The sequence below is a fragment of the Somniosus microcephalus genome, chromosome 31 (genome assembly GCF_052327205.1).
Source record: "Somniosus microcephalus isolate GS21.2 chromosome 31, FLI_Smic_1.0, whole genome shotgun sequence".
NCBI lineage: Eukaryota > Metazoa > Chordata > Chondrichthyes > Squaliformes > Somniosidae > Somniosus > Somniosus microcephalus.
Genome location: NC_141017.1, coordinates 32,285,607 through 32,308,444, shown reverse-complemented (window position 1 = coordinate 32,308,444; position 22,838 = coordinate 32,285,607). Strand labels below are relative to the sequence as shown.

General features: G+C 49.6%; 1 protein-coding gene across 1 annotated transcript in view; it reads left to right on the top strand.

The window, feature by feature from the left end:
• Positions 1-22,838, top strand: part of notch3 (notch receptor 3) — a 433,532-nt gene that overhangs the window by 100,198 nt on the left and 310,496 nt on the right. The window contains exons 3-5 of the mRNA XM_085971744.1: positions 8,944-9,086; positions 13,620-13,955; positions 20,284-20,406. Of these exons, the coding sequence (XP_085827870.1) occupies positions 8,944-9,086; positions 13,620-13,955; positions 20,284-20,406 (602 nt within the window). The remainder of the gene's footprint in view (positions 1-8,943; positions 9,087-13,619; positions 13,956-20,283; positions 20,407-22,838) is intronic.

The window sequence follows — 22,838 nt, the reverse complement described above, 5'->3', positions numbered from 1 at the left end:
GTTTCCTCCCACAGTCCAAAGATGTGCGGGTTAGGTTGATTGGCTATGATAAATTGACCCTTAGTGTTAGGGGGATTAAATACGTGGGGTTACGGGGATAGGGTGGGATATGTGTTGGTGTAGGGGTTACGGGGATCGGGTGGGATATGCGTCGGTGCAGGCTCGATGGGCCGAAATGGCCTCTATCTGCACTGTGGGGTTTCTGTGATCCTGTGATTCTGTGAAAGAGGTGGGTTTTAAGGAGTGTCTTAATGGAGAAGAGAGAGGTGGAGAGGTTTAGGGAGCGAATTCCAGAGCTTAGGGCCAAGGCAGCTGACGGCGCGGATTGGTGGAGTGATGAAAATTGGGGGTGTGTGCAAGAGGCCAGAATTGGAGGAGCGCAGGGATTTTGGAGGGTTAACATAGAAACATAGAAGATAGGAGCAGGAGTAGGCCATTCGGCCCCTCGAGCCTGCTCCGCCATTCAATGCGATCCTGGCTGATCATCCAAATTCAGTACCCTGTCCCTGCCTTCTCCCCATATCCCTTGATCCCTTTAGCCTTAAGAAATATATCTAACTCATTCTTGAATATATTTAATGAATTGGCCTCAGCTGCCTTGTGTGGTAGAGAATTCCACAGGTTCACCACTCTCTGGGTGAAGAAATTCCTCTCTGTCCTAAATGGCTTACCCCATATCTTTTAGACTGTGACCCCTGGTTCTGGACTCCCCTGCCATCGGGAACATCCTTCCTGCATCTAGTCTGTCTAGTCCTGTTAGAATTTTATAAGTTTCAATGAGATCCCCTCTCATTCTTCTAAACTCTAGCGAATATAAGCCCAATCGACCCAATCTCTCCTCATACGTCATTCCTGCCATCCCAGGTATTTGTCAGAGGTTACAGAGATGGGGAGGGATTCAAAAATAATGGTAAGCACCTTACCGACGTGAGACTGATCTTTCACAATTTGCTCTCCCAATTTTTCATTAGAAGTCCCATTGGCTCTGCTGGCCTATATCACGGCCATTTACACAGTGAGACAAGGCATGGGAACGGCTCTGCCGCCCTCTGTCCCAGCCGGGGAGTGGTTTGGGGTGCGGAGGTTCGATAACAAAAATGGTGTTACAATGTTGGTCAAGAATCGGACATCGGGCTAGGGGGTGGGGGGTGTGGTGGCCGGGGTGGGTTTAATTGGTCTGCGCCAATAGCGCAAAACGGGCTGGTAGCGAATTGCCAGGCCGCCTTAGACCGCGCCCGAGTTTCATGTCCCAACGGATTTTCTGCTCCGAACAATTGGGGAGCTGTGGGAAAAGGTCTCTTTCAGAGGGAAAGAAAAGGGAGTGGCACTATCAGGGAAAAAGTCAACGCTGTGCGGCGAGAAGCCGGTTCTGTTTTGTGGGGAAGAAAAAAAACAAAGTTCAGGCCTCAAAGGGCCAAAGCGCCTGCTGCGCGATGGAATGAGGCTGCCTGGGAGGGGGCTGTGTAATACCTCATTATCCGGGGTGGATTATGATTAGTGGATCGGCCTATTTCCGCAGCAGTAGAGACAGAAGCTTGTGGAATGCAGCCGCTGTACTTTAAGGGTAGAAGAGCGGAGCCTAAGGCCTAAATCAGCCTCATTGTGCAGCAGGTGACCTTGCGACCCCTTTCATTCCCCACAATGCTGTGTTTTAGTCTTAATTCTTGTGTCCACCAGGAGAAAACAAAAGGAGGCAAAATGGTCACCACAAAACAACAGTAGGGAGACTCCCTCTGTGGCATCGTTAATCATTTTAAATCATTTTTCACTTTTTTTTCAGACTGATGTATAGATCTTTTTTTTTGTCCAATTCTTCTCCCCCCACCCCCCTCCCCCCTTCCCCGCCATAAAAATGTAAACTCTTTCTGGTGGGCCAGCTGCTGAATGCTGAGGGGGAGAAAGCCGGCCCTGGTTCCCTGACATCCAAAGACCTACATGGCCACCTTGACCAGTTCAATCCCAGCAACTTGCACACCTACCAACGACCAGGTCAATCCTTAACCCTTTCCCGACTTGTAGGGGTACCATTCCGCAAGTAGCCCCCCTCCCCTCCACCAATACCTCAACCAAGTATCCAACGTCGATGTGTTAGTTTAGGCAGTGCGCGCAGGCAGGCTATCTGGTTATGGGAGGCACCACAGCAAGCCTGTTCCTGCTTTCACTCGACCTCCACACACCTTCACTTTCCGACAGTACACTGCATAGCGATTGGGAGTGTCGGCTGTGGCTCAGTGGGTAGCACTCTCGCCTCTGAGTCAGACGGTCATGGATTCGAGTCCCACCCCAGAAACACGAGCACAAAGTCTAGGCTGACGCTCCAGTGCAGTACTGAAGGGAGTGCAGCACTGTCGGTGGTGCCGTCTTTCAGCTGAGACGTTCAACTGAGGCCCCGTCCGCCCTCTCAGGTGAACGTAAATGAACCCTCGGCCCTAGTCGAAGAAGAGCAGGGGAGTTCTCCCCGGTGTGCTGGCCAATATTTATCCCTCAATCAACATCACTAAAACAGATTATCTGGCCATTATCACATTCCTGTTTGTGGGAGCTTGCTGTGCGTAAATTGGCTGCCAATTTTCCTACATTACAACAGTGACAACACTTCAAAAGTACTTCATTGGGTGTAAAGCACTTCTTGAGGTTGTGAAAGCTGCTATATAAATGCAAGCCTTTCTTTTTTTCATCTCTTTAAGCTTTTTATCTGACCAATCTATTAACTACAATATAATATCACAAATCAGCATTCTGATCAACGGGGTGAGGTGACTTCCAAAAACAGGAGATTGAAGTTTGAGTGGTTTATAACACAGCTGAAGCCAGTCTTTATTTCACATTATTTTCATGGGGCTTTCATTTGATGGGTCAGTTTTTTTTGTGCCAGAACACAGGTGCCCAGTGTCTACTCCCTGTAATACATGATATTCTGCTTCATTTTGTTATTTATAGAAGAGTTGCACTGAAGCTAAGCGGTGTGGGTAAATGTCCCCTCCATTCGTATAAAAGTCAGATTCATGTTGATGAAGGTAGACCACTCAAGGTGCTCCTTACCAGCACTGAGTAAGCTCTGTAGTCGATAAATAACTGGTTTCGACATAAATGTGTGATGACATGAATCAACTGAGTGGTCTGCGGGTGGCGCTGTCCAGGGAGAGTATAAATACTCGGACACGGCCCAGCTTGCGCAGGACATTCTTAACAGGAACTAGTGAAGGACACAACTAGACCTCCATGTTGTAAAACAGTTGATTAAAGCTTTGTTTAATGCTTAGACCAAGTGCCTAGTAGTTTTCTTACGTCATGTGAATGTTTAAGTATTTGTACACCAATTCCTTTTGTCCATTGTTTTGCATATCACATAGAATGTACTGCACATGAACAGGCCCTTTGGCCCAACTGGTCATTTCCAGTGTTTATGCTCCTCACAAGCCTCCACCCACCGTATTTCATCTAACCCCCATCAACATATCCTTCTATTGCTTTCTTCCCCCATGTGTTTATCTAGCTTCCCCTTAAATGCATCTATGCTGTTCGCCTCAACCACTCCCTGTGGTAGCGAGTTCCACATTCTAACCACTATCTGGGTAAAGAAGTTTCTCCGGAATTCCCTATTGGATTTATTAAAGGAGGTGAAGGTCAGCGAGCACAGGGGTGAGGTGAACGGGACTTGGTAGGAGTTCGGATACGGACAGCAGAGATTTAGATGAGACCGGTTTATGGAGGGTGGAATGTGGGAGGCCGGCCAGGAGTGCGTTGGAATAGTCGAGTCTAGAGGTAACAAAGGCATGGATGAGGGTTTCAGCAGCAGATGGGCTGAGGCCGGGGCGGAGACGCCCTCAGCCCATATTATGGAGGTGGAAGTAGGCGGTCTTGGTGATGGAGCGGATATGGCCACCAACAGTGGCCACTTGTTTCAGAAGCGATGCCTTTGTGAGACGAGAGGAAGGGAGAAAATTGGCGGAGAGGAGAAAGTTTTGAGTTGATGTATCTCCAAAATCTCAGTCTTACCCTGGGGCTCGGAAACAGTTTTTAAAGATTTTCATATTAGGAGTTTGTTATAAAAGGAGTTTCATTGCAAGTCTTTCCACTATACAAGGGCTTCTGTAATACAGCTAATGGACAAAAGTTAAACACAGGCTATAATTTCCTCCGTCTGCTAATCTCAGCAACAAAGTACAGGAAACTCTTTGGTATCCGGCACCGACGGGACCGCCGTGTTGCCGGTTGATCAAAAATTCCGGATGATGGAGAGGGTTATCTACCGAGGCTATTATTAACAAAGAAAAATTAAAAAATCAAGAAATGTGCAGTATACAGTAACTCGCCTACAGAATGTTGTGTTAAATGGATGGTGGAAGATGCTTGATTAAGTACAGTACTGCCAGTTGAGGGTAATGCAATGCAATGACACCCAGCAGCGTGGGAGACACACAGTACCCCTGTAAAATGGCGGATCAGAAGAGACTACCGGCAGCGCGGGAGAGTCAGACTCCTGTTATTGAGGTGTTCTGACTTCCGACAGCGCCAAGAAGCCGAGTAGTGGCAGTTTGGAGAACTACCCCCACTGACTAACTCGGCCACCGTGGGAGACTCGGACTCGGCAACATTGCCGGTTATTGAGGTGTTGTTTTCGGAGTGAGAATTTTGCCGGTTAATAGAGAATTCCGGATGTTCAGGTGCCGTTTAAACGAGAGTTTCCTGTAGTGTTGCAAAGCATTGGGGGGAACATCACGTTATATTCTCGGCTACCTTTCTCTTATAGTGAAAAAAATATACCCCAGGTTCCCACCATGTGACAACGAATTCAGTCCGTGGTAATGAACCCAGTTTCCAAGGGCTTGCTCTACGCGGATGAGTGGGATCAGCATTAGGCATATTGTAAGAATGTACAATGTGTTGTTGGCTCATACTGGGGACCCCTAGGAACGGGTTCTGCTGGTACCTGAGCCCAGGACCCCCCAGTAACGAGCACTACTTCGACCCATATTTAGGATTAGCAGATGGGATTAGGACGACTGCTCAGGCGGAGAATAAACACCAGCACCGACTGGTTGGGCCAAACGGCCTGTTTCCGTACATGTACTGTCAAAATCGTTCGTCTCGCTGCGTAAGTTTGCAGATCAGTGAATTTGCCTGCAGTGTTTGCTGACCCATTTGAGTAATTATTAATGTTCCACGTTACAGTGGTGCTCTATTAAGAAAGCTTATAGTTATAGCTAAAACTGGACACAACCCCACAGGAATGGAAAGCCCCTTAACAATTAGTGGTCTGCAAAATAACCAGCAGGCAGAGAGGTCTGGCTGTACTCAGTCTGCCAGCTTTATATTGATAATATCAGTTGGCAGCACGCTTGCCTCTGAGCCAGAAGGTTGTGGGATCAAGTCCTACTCCAGAGACTTGAGCAGATAATCCAGGCTGACACTCCCAACACGCAGAACTGAGGGAGTGCTGCACTGTCGGAGGGGCAGTACTGAGGGAGCGCTGCACTGTCGTAGGGGCAGAACTGAGGGAGCGCTGCACTGTCGTAGGGGCAGTACTGAGGGAGCGCTGCACTGTCGGAGGGGCAGTACTGAGGGAGCGCCGCACTGTCGGAGGGGCAGTACTGAGGGAGCGCCGCACTGTCGGAGGGGCAGTACTGGGAGCACTGCACTGTCGGAGGGGCAGTACTGAGGGAGCGCTGCACTGTCGGAGGGGCAGTACTGAGGGAACGCCGCACTGTCGGAGGGTCAGTACTGAGGGAGTGCTGCACTGTCGGAGGGGCAGTACTGAGGGAGCGCTGCACTGTCGGAGGGGCAGTACTGGGAGCACTGCACTGTCGGAGGGGCAGTACTGAGGGAGCGCCGCACTGTCGGAGGGGCAGTACTGAGGGAGCGCTGCACTGTCGGAGGGGCAGTACTGAGGGAGCGCCGCACTGTCGGAGGGGCAGTACTGAGGGAGCGCTGCACTGTCGGAGGGGCAGTGCTGAGGGAGCGCCGCACTGTCGGAGGGGCAGTACTGAGGGAGCGCTGCACTGTCGGAGGGGCAGTACTGAGGGAGTGCTGCACTGTCGGAGGGGCAGTACTGAGGGAGCGCCGCAGTGTCGGAGGGGCAGTACTGAGGGAGCGCTGCACTGTCGGAGGGGCAGTACTGAGGGAGCGCTGCACTGTCGGAGGGGCAGTACTGAGGGAGCGCCGCACTGTCGGAGGGGCAGTACTGAGGGAGCGCTGCACTGTCGGAGGTGCCGTCTTTCGGATGAGACATTAAACCGAGGGCTCCGTCTGTCCTCTCAGGTGGACGTAAAAGATCCCGCGGCACTATTGGAAGAAGAGCAGGGGAGTTCTCCCCGGTGTCCTGGCCAACATTTATCCCTCAATCAACATCACGTTTAAAAAAACCCGATTATCTGGTCATTGTCACATTGCTGCTTGTGGGAGCTTGCTGTGTGCAAATTACTTTCTGCACGCCCTAAACTACAACAGAGACTACACTTGCAAAGTACTTCATTGGCTGTGAAGCGCTTTGGGACCTCCTGAGGCTGTGAAAGGCGCTATAGAAATGCAAGTTCTTTATTTATTTATTGCCTATGCCTGATGATATAATGGAGGCGGATTCCGCACCTCCAGCCCCATTTGGATCACAAAAGAAGCCATCAGAGGCGGCAGGAAAACACAGGCCCCTCCCTTCCCTCCCGCCCCGGTCAGACCCAGTAGTCACCGCAAAGGAAAACCGACAAGGGAGCACCCATGGCTTTATTGCCACTCTCCTGTGTCCCAGCCTCGATTATAAACACGACAGCTGACCACTGCTGGTCTCGCTGCTGCTGTTCTCGAGCAGCCCGCGCAGTAAATACAGCTGCAGGCAACAGCTGGCCATCTGGAGTGTAAGAAACGGCCTTTATTTCCTGTAACTAAATCCCAACTCACTTCAAGTACAATTTTGCTCGCCCCGGAGTCTTTCAAGTTGGTGGCAAGGCAACCGCAAGGAATGCTCCTTGCGGGAACGACCCGACCTTCCGCCAGAGGCGGCGGCTGCAAAAATGTTGGAAGGAAACAGTCAGCGGCCAAGAAGACTGCAGCGGCCCTGAAATAAAACGCCGTCGGAACAGGAACCGGGGTTGTTGGGGTTGGGAGGGGTGGGAGCTTTTGACTGTGGCATTACAAGAGGCGGGTGAGTGATGGCGGTAAGGGAGGTGATGGAGCGCAGCTGGTCGTGCAGATCCTTCGGAGCCCCGGCGGCCAGTGAGATGACAGTGTGGGAAAGTTTTTCCCTTCAAGCCGCACCGAGGCCCGAGAGTAAATGGCCTTTCCCAGACTGGGCCGCTTGATGAGAACAAGCTGTGGGACTTGGGGCATTTAACAGGGGGCCTCAGTTACAAGCTTGAGAAACCCGAGGTCCTCCGCTCTCTGAAGATTTATTACTACCGATATTATCAGTTAATGTTCTGTTATTGGTCTTATATAATTGTTCTAATTTTTCTTTTCTCATTCCTCCCCCTGGAAAAAAAATCCCCAATTGAGAAGTTAACCCCCCGCCTCCCACACTGAATTTTTTTTCTCTCCGATTTCCTCCCTTGTTTTGAAAGTGCCAACAGTTTACGGTTTACACGTATAAATTACAAAGTATTCACAGCACAGGAACAGGCCATTCGGCCCAACTGGTCCATGCCGGTGTTTATGCTCCACATGAACCTCCTCCCACCCTACTTCATCTCACGCTATCAGTCTATCCGTCTATTCCTTTCCACCCTCATGTGTTTATGCAGCTTCCCCCTCAAATGCATCTGTGCTATTTGCCTCAACCACTCCCTGTGGCAGCGAGTTCCACATTCTCACCACCCTCTGGGTAATGAAGTTTCTCCTGAATTCCCTATTGGATTTATTAGTGACTACAGAAACTTTTAACTGGCACCGAAATATCCGGAAATCTCTCTTAACCGGCAAAATTCAGGTGTAGGTTCAGGTAAGTTTTACTATATATTAGTGGCTGTGTAACCGGGGTTCCTGCACCTGTGGCCGTGCAACAGGGACTCCTGGATCTGTGGCCGTGTATGGGGCTCTCGTACCTTGGTAAGTATACCTCTCTGTAATCCAGACTTTTTGATCAACCGGCACCACGCTGGTCCCGTCGGTGCCGGATTAAAAAAAAGAGTTTCCTGTACCTTATATTTATGGCCCCTCGTTTTGGACTCCCCCGACAAGGCGAAACATGTTCTCTACGTCTACCCTATCGAACCATAGCTGGCGGCTACTCTTTGACGTTTTGGTCAGTTGGCCATTCTTCGTGCAGGAGCCGCGACACTGAAGGCCGGCGGGATGTCTGAACGCGGGGAGCATCGCGGCTACTCCCAATCCTCTCCCGGCAAATGTGCGCACTCGCACCCAGTAGGGGGCTGGGTAAGCATCGATCGAGAGTGGGAGTTCTGATTCTCCCCCACCCCCTTCCCTCCATCCCTTATATTGTAATTGTAGCACCTTTTTTTTCCTGCCCCAGCTGAGATTGGGGAATGTAACACATACCCGAGTCCTTCCTGGGCTGTATATCTTAGTGCTGCACTTGGTGCCCTTAGTGCGGAGTTGATTTGAGTTGGTTGAGTATTAAATCCTGTTTATAGAAGAGTTCCTAGATTTACCAGCTCTTCTAAACTGGCTGTCTTTGAGTAATAACAACAGAAAATGCTGGAAAAACTCAGCAGGCCAGGCAACATCCGTGGAGAGAAAAATAGAGTCAACGTTTCGGGTCAAAACCCTTCTACAGAAGGGTTCTGTAGAAGGGTCATCGACCTGAAACGTTGACTCTATTTCTCTCTCCATGGATGTTGCCTGGCCTGCTGAGTTTTTCCAGCATTTTCTGTTGTTATTTCGGATTTCCAGCATCCGCAGTATTTTGCTATTGTCTTTGAGTAATGGTTGGTTCCATGACTTTTACCTGTTTCAATCCCCACTAAGGAACTAACGCCCTCTTTCTTTCAACAGATGTCGGTCTGGCTACCTTGGGGTCTTGTGCCAGTTTCTTGACCCCTGCCAAAGGTCACCATGTTTAAATGGAGGAATATGCGCCAGTTCGGTGGCGGATGGCACAGCACAGTACACATGCAGCTGCACACGAGGGTTCAGAGGTAAGCTCGTTCCATCCGTGTAGAGCATTAGACGTGGGAAAGCACGATAGTGACTTCTGGTGACAGGGCAATGGGGCATCAACGCTCGGCACAATGATAGCAGTGGGCTGGCCCATCAGGCCTTATCTAATCTGCACTGCAGACAGGTCTCTGCACGGGAAGGGGAGGGAAGATGGGATTGTGGCGTGTTCATCAAAATACTCTCGTTCGTATGTTGGCGGGCAGTTCAGACCAATACTGCCGATGGTCTGGGCGCAGATCACATGCCAGTTCGCATAGCCCAGGGGGAAATGGTGAGAGGAGAATACTAGGGAGGGAAAAGCTGCTTGTTCGCTGTGCTAGTGCTCCTGCTCTTCCTGGCCCCTGACCTTTGCGACTCAGGCAAGTGTCCATGGCCTCGTCCCTCCCTATCTCTGCAACCTCCTCAACCTACAGCCCTCCGCGACTCTAACTTCTTGCGTATCCCTCACTTCCTTCGTCCCATAATTGGCGGCCGTGCCTTCAGCTGTCCAGGCCCTGCTCTGGAATTCCCTCCCCATACCTCTTTGCCTCTCCACCTCTCCTCCTTCAAGACGAGACGCTGCTTAAAATCTGCCTCTCTGACCAAGGATTTGGTCACCTGTCCCACTGCCTTCTCCTTTGGCTCGGTGTCCAATGTTGTCTGATTACGCCCCTGTGAAGTGCCTCGGGACGTTTTCCTACGTTAAAGGCGCTGTATAAATGCAAGTTGTTGTTGTGTTGCCACTGGCTCTGTGATACCCACGTGTTGGGAGCTGGTGCGTGGCACTCGCAGCTTCAACGTCCAAGAACATCCCAAGGCCCTTCACAGAGGCACGAGGAAAACGAATGCCTCGTCCAAGGAGAGAGGACAGAAAGAACTGACCAAAAGCTTTGGCCAAAGGGATGAGTTTTAAGTAGGGTCTTGAAGTTAAGGGAGGGAGAGAATTCCAGAGAGTGGGACCTAGGCATAGCTGCCAATAGTGGGGTGTAGCATGGCACTAGGGCATTATTAAAGCGGGAAGAGATGGTAATGCATTCTCAAAAAAGCCTTCTCCTCTTAGGCAGTCCCTCGGAACCGAGGATGACTTGCTTCCACATTAAAAATGAGTTCTCAGGTGACTGATGAGTCCGATGCGGGACCTACAGTCTCTGTCACAGGTGGGGCAGGTGGTTGAAGGGGCGGGTGGGTGGGGTGCCTGGGTTGACGTGCGCTGCCTGCGCGTCGCTTCCGCTTGCTCCCGGCGAAGAGACTCGAGGTGTTCGGCGCCTTCCCGGATGCTTCTCCTCCACTTTGTGCGGTCTTGGGCCAGGGATTCTCAACAAATAATGGACAAAGGAAACCCAGTTGGTAGAGCAATTATTGTAATAAGTCTGGGGAGGGGGAGGGGGAGGGGAGTGGGGGTGGGGTGGTGGGTCTGGGAGAGCTTCATTGCCCTGATTTTGAATCCACGACTTCAGTTCGATTCCAGTTGTCAATGTGCAGTTAATTTCTGCCGTAAGATTTTCTTTGTGCTTGGTGCGAGTAGGTTTTAGCTCTGTTGCACATTAATTAGAGGTGTGATCCCTTTGATCTGTGTGATAATCCTCTTAATCCCTCCTTTGTCTGCTTTTCATCTCGGATTCTTTAGATCCACTCCTCAGCCATGCCAAACATGTTTTCGCCGTTTCTTCTCCCCCTTTGGAGTTGCTGGTGCTGTGGTGCAGTTCTATGGGCACTGGAAGCCCTCCGCTACTTTGCCTGGGCAACAATGCTTATGTGGGCCGACACAGTGAGCATTGGTAGGCTAGTCCACCACTGGGAGAGGGGGAAGTGCGATAGCAGGTCCCAATCCCACCTTCACTCACACACGCGCGCGCAGGGTCACAGGATCAGAATTGGGAATACCGGCTGAGTTTAAAAAAAAAAAGTGCTCCCTGGTTCATGGACACTGAGGCTGATTTTAATATCCCAGCATTGGTTGAAATGAGTTAGTTCAGCACGTGACCTGGATTGAACCGAGGACCTTCCTGGACCTACGCGCCTCAGCATCACATGTGGCGCACCTTATGTTTCTAACTTTTCACCCGAGTTGCAGGATACTATTTCTCCCTCGTGCCTATCCATAGAAACATAGAAGATAGGAGCAGGAGTAGGCCATTCGGCCCCTCGCGCCTGCTCCGCCATTCAATGAGATCATGGCTGATCATCCAAATTCAGTACCCAGTCCCTGCCTTCTCCCCATCCAGCTGCCTCTTCTGAGTTAGAAGGTTGTGGGTTCCAGTCCCACTCCAGAGACTTGAGCACAAAATCCAGGCTGACACTCCCAGTGCAGTGCTGAGGGAGCGCCGTACTGTCGGAGGTGACGTCGTTCGGATGAGATGTGAAACCGAGGCCCCCTTCAGATGGACGTCGAAGATCCCACGGCCACTATTTCAAAGCAGAGCAGGGGGAGTTCTCCCCTGTGTGCTGGCTAATATTTATCCCTCAACCAACATCTCTAAAACATACTGTCTGCTCATTATCACATTGCTGTTTGTGGGAGCTTGCTGTGCGCAAATTGGCTGCCGCGTTTCCTGCATTACAACAGTGACTCCACTTCAAAAAGTACCTCATTGGCTATAAAGCGCTTTGGAACGTCCTGAGATGGTGAAAGGCGCTATAGAAATGCAAGTCTTTTCTTTTCTTAAATGATGTTCTTACAGTACATAGTGTTATTTTAGTCAGGGTTTTGATGACCTATTAGTTGGAGCTCTCCCAGAAGAAGTGTTGTTGCAGTACGTAGCTGCTACACCCCCCTCCCCTGACCAATGGCTGAGTGCAGCGGCCTCTTCTCGCTTGAGATGTCCTTCGCACCATAAAAGCTAACGTCACTTCTCCGCAGTGATAACTGTGGGCTAAAAATGGATAAAAATAAAGTTGCGTATTTCTTACGAATTCCCCCTTTTGCTGCATACCGCCGTGTGTCCCGAAGCAGAGGTGTCCACGAAAATACACCTGAACCAAGACTGTTAACAATCGGATTGATGGCGGACATGGTTTCTGGCAGTGTGCAGTCTGGACTGTGCAGCATGTCTCATTGCTTCCCCCGCACCCAGCAGTAATGCTTTTGGTTTCTGGGTTGCCTGAGATACCAGCAGATGATTTTAATTTTCACTGGTAAAATGAATTTTAAGGCAGTAAATTTTGGAGATACCATAATTTCAGGCATATACATCGCACCTTCAGGTTTGATTTGTGCACCAGATATAGGGGACGGACATTCATTGGTGCAAGGGACTAGAATCCCTCGCTTCCTTTGTACATCACGGGTTAAACATTCATTTATGTGCTGTTTTAGCAAATTGGTTAACGTGCTTGAGTGGAATTGCTCCATTTGCTCTTTTTGCAAAGGCAATATTATTTTAAATGATTAAGACACTATTGAATGACAAATAGAGGAGTTTCATCCAAACACATTAACCATAGAAACATAGAAACATAGAAGATAGGAGCAGGAGTAGGCCATTCGGCCCCTCGAGCCTGCTCCGCCATTCAGTGAGATCATGGCTGATCATCCAAATTCAGTACCCTGTCCCTGCCTTCTCCCCATATCCCTTGATCCCTTTAGCCTTAAGAAATATATCTAACTCCTTTTTGAATAGTTTTAATGAATTGACCTCAACTGCCTTCTGTGGTAGAGAATTCCACAGGTTCACCACTCCCTGGGTGAAGAAATTCCTCCTCATCTCTGTCCTAAATGGCTTACCCCTTATCCTTAGACTGTGACCCCTGGTTCTGGACTCCCCGGCCATCGGGAACATCATTCCTGCATCTAGTCTGTCTAGTCCCGTTAGAATTTTATAAGTTTCAATGAGATCCCCTCTCATTCTTCTAAACTCCAGCGAGTATAAGCCCAATTGACCCAATCTCTCCTCATACGTCATTCCTGCCATCCCAGGTATCAGTCTGGTGAATCTTCGCTGCACTTCCTCCATGGCAAGAACATCCTTATGGCACACAGAGGAAATTTTATATAATGGAGAAGATTATAGTAAATGGTAAAGGAATGTTATAGGTCTATATTAGACAATGTGCATGCAAGAATAAACCAGACTCTCTCTACCATAAAATCGGGATTACTGTGGGGCTCCCCTGATAGCAGAGTGGTTACGTACGCTTGTATGGGCGCTATTGAATCATAAAGACCAGCAAGGACCCACATTCAGTTCCTGCTCTGTGTCTCCAATGGGCTCGCAGTAGGGGAAGCAGCAATTGGCCTCAGTGTCCCCTTGGTTTTGACTGGGGCATATCAATCAGGGTGCCCATTCCTCACTGCCATCTAGTGGGCGCCGATGGAAGTGCAGGTATTGAGGTTGGCTATCGTGGCCACCTGGTCCAACAGTCTGCTGTCTAGGTACACACACAAGTGCTGGAAGGCTTGCGTCAGTGAATTTAAACAGAGAGAATTGATGGGGTTTTTAATCCTTAACGGTAACCGATACACCAGGTTTTATAGTAAGGAACTTTGCCATTCTGCAGCAGTCAGTTGTGACGTCCTTTCTTTCGCCCCTCAGGAGCTAACTGCTCGCAGATAGACGCCTGCGCTACGAGCCCGTGCGCCAACGGAGCTCGCTGCACCAACTGGAACAACCGCTACAACTGTACCTGCCCCCCGGGATTCAGCGGGAAGCACTGCCGCACAGACATTGACGAGTGCAAAGCGCCCAACCTCTGCAAGAACGGGGGCGGGTGCATCAACACCCCTGGCTCCTTCCGCTGCCAGTGCCCGGCCGGCTTCACCGGGCGCCAGTGCGAGAGCATCTACATCCCCTGCGCACCGTCGCAGTGCCAGAACGGAGGGACCTGCCGGCAGACCGGGGACCTGACCTACGAATGTGCCTGTTTACCAGGTGGGAATGGAACATATATACTTGCTCAGGGTGTGCCATAGTCTTTCTGCCGGTGTCACAGACTCCTGATTAAGAGCTTGGCTAGTTTACATAATTACATAGACTTACGTAGAACGTACAGCACAGAAACAGGCCATTCGGCCCAACTGGTCCGTGCCAGTGTTTATGCTCCACACCAGCCTCCTCATCTCAGCCTATCAGCATAACCTTCTGTTCCTTTCTCCCTCGGGTGTCTATCTAGCTTTCCCTTAAATGCATCACGGTAAACAGACAAGATTGGAGCCGGTCATGTCAGCTGATCATCCTGTAATATGGCCTGTGAAACATAAAAGCATCACCTCCCTATATTCTGTGGAGGCTTAATTTGTAATTCTTTTTTGTAAAATCTTCCCCGACACATCAACACATTAAAGAAGGCTGACTGTGGAAGAGGAGGGGGATCGGAGCGAATGTGCGTTAACAGGCTGTGACATGAATCAGTCATTCATGAAAGAAAGACTTATGAAATAATACTGAGCGGCCTGCGGGTGGCGCTGTCCAGGGAGAGTATAAATACTCGGGCACAGGCCCAGCTTGTGCAGGACATTCTTAACAGGAACTAGTGAAGGACACAACTAGACCTCCATGTTGTAAAACATTTGATTAAAGCTTTGTTTAACGCTTAGACCAAGTGCCTAGTAGTTTTCTTACGTCAGGCTGCAACCCTGTTGGTCTGTGTGCCTGACGTCACTTTACTTTACTTAAGGATTATGCAAATGCTATTAGAGATGTGCATGCTGAATATTTTGGAGTTGGGTCAGAACAAAGAATATTTGCCTGTAATCTCTTTAATCGGGCTCTTTCGGTGTGCAGTTGCTCTTTGGGAACTGCAGCCATTTGCAATGTTGGCCTGTGCATCCTTGTTCACGTCCTACATGGTGGAAGCTGTCTGCTCCACAGAATGCTGGTAGCGGGTAAGTTGGGCCCCACTTTCTACTCCCATCGATGGAGATCTGATCGATCCTCGGTATGTGACATCAAGAAAAAGGTGACTGCAGGAAGACGAAGGATGTTGTGAACCGCGTAATGTTTGACAAAATAATAGAGTCTTTCCTAGGGAAATAATGGACGCTGGCAAGGAATTCTTCAAAGAAGTGTGATGGTCGGCATATGAAATGTACAAAATATAGCCAAGAGTACAATCATAAATTGTCCTTCTAATCCAGTGGCCCAAGCGTGATAGTCTAGTGACAACACTATGTTTTCTTACCTGTCCGCTGGGAGGTGTCCATGGAGGGTTTCAATGGTACCCGGTGCCCTCTGTCACTACATTGAAGTGGCCACAAGTCACGTGTGAGCCCTGCCGATGGGTATCGCCCGCGATTGGACCATTAGGGGCCTTGCAGCTGAGCCCAGTCCCGTCCTCACACAATCACACTTTCAGTGTGGGGGGGGGGGAAGAGGCGGTCACTGAATAGTGATTAGGAGCAGGAGCCCTGGAAGCTTTTCTCCTTCTACTCCAGGACTTGGGAGGCCAATTGTAAGACTCCGAGCACTGCCCCAGCTGACATCCCAGACCGGGGATGGAACCTTGAACCTTGGTCTCTGGGTTGTAGCTATTCCACTGCAATATCGCAGTGAGCCACTCTGGAAGCTTCACAAGGGCAATACAGGAAACTTTCGATTTACCGGCACCTAAATAACCGGAAATCTCGGTTAACCGGCAAAATTCAGGAGTAGGTTCAGGTAACTTTTATTACTTGCCTTCCTCCATTTGTTGCTGTGCAAGGGTGTGGCTGCAGCTGTTGCTAAGCTACAGAGACGCTTGCAACTTGTGGCCATTGTTCTGAAGCAGGGTTTGTTGCTTTATACGGAGCTCTCAGCTCCGTATCTTTTACTATAGCGTTCGGTTATCCGGAATTTTTGATGAACCGGCACCACGTCGGTCCCGTCCGTGCCGGATAAAAAAAAGTTTCCTGTACTGCTTTAGCAAACTGTACTCTGCAGTGGCTTTTTGAGGTTCCATGACTCTTTAGCCAGACAGGTGACCAGGGGACATTCGAGAGTCTGGAGAGGGAGTGGCAGAGTTCAACACAAGCTAACTCCAACTTAAAACTGAAACGCACCAGTGATGAGCAGCCAGACTCCATAACATGCCTGGCATACTTTTTAACAGTTGCCCACTTGGCCCAATGCCGTGCTGTACAGCGGGCACACATTTGGTCCATTTTAACAGATGCAGCTGGTATTTAAAACATGAAGCATCCAAGTAAAGCCTATTAGTGACATAGACAGGTTGAAGCAACCCAGATGCGATATGGACATAGTGACAAGGCAGGGTAGTTTGTGGCCTGATGGGCTTTTATGTTCTTACAACTTTTGTGTGGGGCAGCCTTTGAACTTGACGGTGGCGCTATGCTGACCCCTAAGAGGGGACCAATCATCAGGCATAAAAATGGTCATAAATCCAAGGTTGGTTGCAACCAAGGCGATGGGGTCAGAAGGACTTAAACATAGAAACATAGAAGATAGGAGCAGGAGTAGGCCATTCGGCCCTTCGAGCCTGCTCCGCCATTCAGTGAGATCATGGCTGATCATCCAAATTCAGTACCCTGTCCCTGCCTTCTCCCCATATCCCTTGATCCCTTTAGCCTTAAGAAATATATCCAACTCTTTCTTGAATATACTTAATGAACTGGCCTCCACCGCCCTCTGTGGCAGAGAATTCCACAGGTTCACCACTCTCTGGGTGAAGAAATTCCTCCTCATTTCAGTCCTAAATGGCTTACCCCTTATCCTTAGACTATGACCCCTGGTTCTGGACTCCCCGGCCATCAGAAACATCCTTCCTGCATCTAGTCTGTCCAGTCCTGTTAGAATTTTATAGGTTTCGATGAGATCCCCTCTCAATCTTCTAAACTCCAGTGAGTATAAGCCCAATCGACACAATCTCTCCTCATACGTCATTCCTGCCATCCCAGGTATCAGCCTGGTGAATCTTCGCTGCACTCCTTCCATGGCAAGAACGTCCTTCCTCAGGTAAGGCGACCAAAACTGCACACAATACTCAAGATATGGTCTCACCAAGGCCCTGTACAACTGCAGCAAGACATCCTTGTTCTTGTACTCAAACCCTCTTGCTACGAAGGCCAACATACCATTTGCCTTCTTAACCGCCTGCTGCACCTGCATGCTTACCTTCAGCGACTGGTGCACAAGAACACCCAGGTCTCTCTGCACTTCCCCTTCTCCCAATCTATTGTGGTCAAACAGGAAATATGTAACGGAGGTCAAAGTGTCACTGGTGCTCATATATTACAGAGGTCACAAGTTCATGTTAGAATTTTGTTTTCTTTGAAAGAATTTTTTTTAAAAAAAAGCAAATGACTACCTGGCGATCAGCCACCGCTTCCTGAATAACCGAGCGGGGATATTTATGTCAGATGTCAGATTCTTTTCATACTCGCGGGTCTAGGCAGGAAACGGTTTTCTATGGGACAGGAAGCAATTGGAAGTATTTCACATCAACTGCCCTGAATTAATGAGAGTCAGCTGAGCCCCCTCGCCCGGAGGTCAGCAGAGTGACACGCACACCAAGAAATCCCTACTGCGCCTCGCCCCCGCCTCGAGTGATGTACAGCTTCAAGCAACGTGCTCCCGCGTTCAGCACGCCTGCGAGCCACACTGTTAATGCGTTGCAACGTGGGGTACCCGGGCGGGTGTGTGCCAGGCGGGGACTGAGGGTTCGGATGGTTTATACAGAGAACAAGCGGTAACTGGGAATGAATTGCAGGGTATGATATTTTTCTCCCAGGTTGATTGAGGGATTGGATTATGAGAGGGGTTTATCTAAATTGTACAGGAAACTTTTTTTTTATCCGGCACCGACGGGACCGGCGTGGTGCCGGTTGATCAAAAAGTCCGGATTACAGAGAGGTATACTTACTAAGGTACGAGAGCCCCGTACACGGCCACAGATCCAGGCGTCCCTGTTGCATGGCAACAGGTGCAGGAACCCCGGTTACACGGCTACAGATCCAGGCGTCCCTGTTGCATGGCAACAGGTGCAGGAACCCCGGTTACACGGCCACTAATATGAAGTAAAACTTACCTGAACCTACTCCTGAATTTTGCTGGTTAAGAGAGATTTCCGGTTATTTAGGTGCCGGTAAAAAGAGAGTTTCCTGTAACATGTTCTCACTAGGAAGGTTGAGAGCAATGTTTCCCCCTAATTTGCGGTCCAAGTGCGCGGTCCCTTTAAATTTGAGGCAGCAGCTGGTGAGCGGCCAGCACGGGGACCTCGCGATTGGTGCGTGGCCACTGGTTTGAGAGGTGATGGGATTTGATTGCTGTTTTTTTAGGATTCTAAAAGGACCAGATAATGTCGACCACGGCGAGCTGTTTCACCTGGCCCAGAACAGTAGAACCAGAGGGACACGGCCTGCGCTGGAAGGGGTGTAAATTCTGCAAAAACAAATGGGGGCAATTGTAACCTAACCCGCCCGTTGGGGAAGCTGAAGGGATCGGGTGCAACGTTGGTTTTTCCACCCCGCCCGAAGTCAGTGGAGAGTAATATTGGACAGGGGTGTAAAACCGGCGTTCCCCCGCCACCCCCAATACCGCGGGATTCCCGCCCGGTGAGTTAGGTTACAATTATTTCCGACTCCGCAGCATAACGATTACATAAGGACATAACATAAGAAATAGGAGCAGGAGTCGGCCATTCAGCCCTTCGAGCCTGCTCCGCCATTCAATGAGATCATGGCTGATCTTCTGCCTCAACTCCATTCACCGGCCCTATCGTCATATCCCTTGATGCCCTTACTAGTCAGAAATCTATCGACTTCTGTTTTGAATATACCCAATGACTGAGCCTCCACAGCCCCCTGGGGTAGAGAATTCCAAAGATTCACCACCCTCTGAGTGAAGAAATTTCTCCTCATCTCAGTCCTGAATGGCCTACCCTTTATCCTGAGGCTGTGGCCCCTGGTTCTAGACTCCCCAGCGAAGGGAAACATTCTCCCAGCATCCAACCTATCAAGCCCTGTAATAATTTTGCATGCTTCAATGAGTTTTGCATGCTTCAATGAGATTGACGTGGTAATTGTTGCAGACACTGTGGTTATCTATGGTATTGCTGATGGTCCGATTGTGCCTGAACAGGGTAACTCACCCATGGTGCAATAGACATTAATCCCCCCCCCACGGCCAGTGTGGCAATATTGTCCTGGATTGATGATGTAGAGCACGCTGGCACTTGGAATAGGCACTGAATGCCCTCACCACAACTAAAGAAAACTAAAATACATATCTAGGGTTTATTGCTAGAGGGATAGAACTGAAAAGTGGAGAAGTTATGCTGATCTTTTATTGAACCTTGTTTAGACCACACTTGGAGTGCTGTGACGGGTGACCTAATAGAGGTCTTTAAAATCATGAAAGGTTTTGATAGAGTGGATACAGAGAGAGTGTTTCCACTTGTGGGGAAGAGCATAACTAGAGGCCATCAATATAAGATAGTCACCAAGAAATCCAATAGAGTATTCAGAAGGAACTTCTTTACCCAGAGAGTGGTGAGAATGTGGAACTCGCTCCCACAGGGAGTGGTTGAGCTGAATAGTATAGATACATTTAAGGGGAGGCTAGACAAGCATATGAGGGAGAAGGGAATAGAGGGTTACGCCGATAGTTAGATGAGGAAACATAGAAACATAGAAGATAGGAGCAGGAGTAGGCCATTCGGCCCCTCGAGCCTGCTTCGCCATTCAATGCGATCATCGCTGATCATCCAATTTCAGCACCCTGTCCCTGCTTTCTCCCCATATCCCTTGATCCCTTTAGCCTTAAGAAACATATCTAACTCCTTCTTGAATATATTTAATGAATTGGCCTCCACTGCCTTCTGTGGTAGAGAATTCCATAGGTTCACCACTCTCTGGGTGAAGAAATTCCTCCTCATTTCTGTCCTAAATGGCCTACCCCTTATCCTTAGACTGTGACCCCTGGTTCTGGACTCCCCGACCATCGGGAACATCCTTCCTGCATCTAGTCTGTCCAGTCCTGTCAGAATTTTATAAGTTTCAATGAGGAAAGATGGGAGGAGGCTCGTGTGGACTGGTTGGGCCAAATGGCCTGTTTCTGTGTTTTATATTCTATGTAACATACCCTTTAGAATGTGAGTTGCGGTCCACTAGTAGATCCCTGCCCAGGGGCAGCAGCTGGTGAGCTGCCCAGTATTTGCTTCCTGCAGATTCAGGGTGTATCAATTGAATGAGTGAATGTCTACAGAATCACACAATTACGGTTTGGATTCAGGAAGCTTATTCCTTGTTTTATTTTTCCTCATCAGGCTTTGAGGGACAGAACTGCGAAATTAACATCGATGATTGCCCCGAACACAAGTGCATGAACGGAGGTACCTGTGTGGACGGTGTAAACACCTACAACTGCCAGTGCACACCGGAGTGGACAGGTACGTCCGCATTAGCAATGAATAGGAACGCCTCGCCCGCTGTCCCACTACATTAACTGAAGCTGGTGCAGGGGCTGAAGCTGAGGCTGGAAAAGACACGAAACCACATATCCATATTCTGACCAAGTTAACTCCGGTGTTCAAGAAAAGGAGCAGCTTCCATTTTATAGAGAGACTCTCACATCCTCAGGATGTCCCAAAGCGCCTCACGGTCAATGAAGTCCTTTCGAAACAAGAACAGAAAATGCTCAGCAGGTCAGGCAGCATCTGCGGAGAGAAGAGAGGATACGTTTCGGCTGTGGACCCTTTATCAGAACTGAGAGTATTTTTGAAGTGTCATCACTGTTGTAATGCAGCAAACGCAGCAGCCAATCTGCGCACAGCAAGCTCCCACAAACAGCAGTGTGATAATGACCAGATCATCTGTTTTTATTGTTGTTAGTTGAGGGATAAATGTTGGCCCCAGGACACCAGGGAGAACTCCCCTGCTCTTCTTCGAATAGTGGCCGTGGGGTCTTTTACATCCACCTGAGAGAGCAGACGGGGCCTCGGTTTAACGTCTCATCCGAAAGACGGCACCTCCGACAGTGCAGCACTCCCTCAGTACTGCCCCTCCGACAGTGCTGTGCTCCCTCAGTACTGCCCCTCCGACAGTGCAGCGCTCCCTCAGTACTGCCCCTCCGACAGTGCGGCACTCCCTCAGCACTGCCCCTCTGACAGTGTGGCGCTCCCTCAGTACTGCCCCTCTGACAGTGCAGCACTCCCTCAGTACTGCCCCTCCGACGGTGCGGCGCTCCCTCAGTACTGCCCCTCCGACAGTGCGGCACTCCCTCAGTACTGCCCCTCTGACAGTGTGGCGCTCCCTCAGTACTGCCCCTCTGACAGTGCAGCGCTCCCTCAGTACTGCCCCTCCCACAGTGCAGCGCTCTCTCAGTACTGCCCCTCTGACAGTGCAGCGCTCCCTCAGTACTGCCCCTCCGACGGTGCGGCGCTCCCTCAGTACTGCCCCTCTGACAGTGCTGAACTCCCTCAGTACTGCCCCTCCCACAGTGCAGCGCTCCCTCAGTACTGCCCCTCTGATAGTGCAGCGCTCCCTCAGTACTGCGACGTGAACTGTGCTAATCCAGAAAATCTAAATTCACACCTACGTTTGCGTTTTGTGTCCACTGAGGTGAGAAAAGTTGGTGCTGGGAAATGAATCCATTTTCCAGGGGAGGCGGGGGGTGTTATACATTCCTTTGTGTGAAAATCTAAAGAAAAAATCTTTTACTAAACTAGCGTTCTAAGCCAATGATAGTCTAGTAAGAGCAATGTTCTTTAATTTTAAAAACAGAAGAGAGCATTCGCCACTGCCCGGAAAGCAGTGCCATTGTCAGTCTTAGCACAGCTTGATTTAGAGTGAAGTACCACCAACGTGGCTTAACCCCAACATTACCAGACCAAAGTGGCATTTCCATTTTTTTACACCAGCTGTCCTTACAAAGGGCAAAAAACAAAATACAGGAAACTCTCGATTTACCGGCACCTAAATAACCGGAAATCTCGGTTAACCGGCAAAATTCAGGAGTAGGTTCAGGTAAGTTTTACTTCATATTAGTGGCCGTTCCTGGATCTGTGGCTGTGTAATCGGGGTTCCTGCACTTGTTGCTAAGCAACAGGGAAGCCTGGATTTGTTGCTGTGTACGGAGCTCTCGTACCTCTTAACTATAACTCTCTGTAATCCGGACTTTTTGATAAACCGGCACCACGCCGGTCCCGTCGGTGCCGGATAAAAAAGAGTTTCCTGTACTGCGATGCGGAAAATCTGAAATAAAAACGTTTCAGGTCGATGACCTTTCGTCAGATTTTTCCTAACCCTAAAGTTCCGAGGTTCCGCGGGACGATAAAGCGGACGCAGAGGATCCCGCGGCACTATTTCGAAGAAGAGCAGGGGGAGTTCTCCCCGGTGTCCTGGGCCAAATATTTATCCCTCAACCAACATCACTAACCTGAAACGTTAACTCTCTCCCCTGATGCTGCCTGACCCGCTGAGTGTTTTGTAGCATTTCCTGTTGTTATCCTTACGAATGAGTGTAACTGAGATTGCCAGCTTAGAACGGAGTCTCTTCTCTTCTCTTAGGCAGTCCCTCAGAACCGAGGATGAATGGAGTAGAAAAGAGAAGACTGAGGGGTGACCTGATAGGGGGTCTTCAAGATTATGAAAGGGGTTTGATAGGGTAGACGTAGAGAGGATGTTTCCACTTGCGAGCGAGACCAGAACGAGGGGCCATGAATACACGACGGTCACTATTAAATCCAATGGGGAATTCAGGAGAAACATCTTTATCCAGAGAGCGGTGAGAATGTGGAGCTCGCTACCACAGGAAGTGGTTGAGGCGAAAAACATAGGTACATTTAAGGGGAGGCTAGATGAACACATGAGGCAGAGAGGA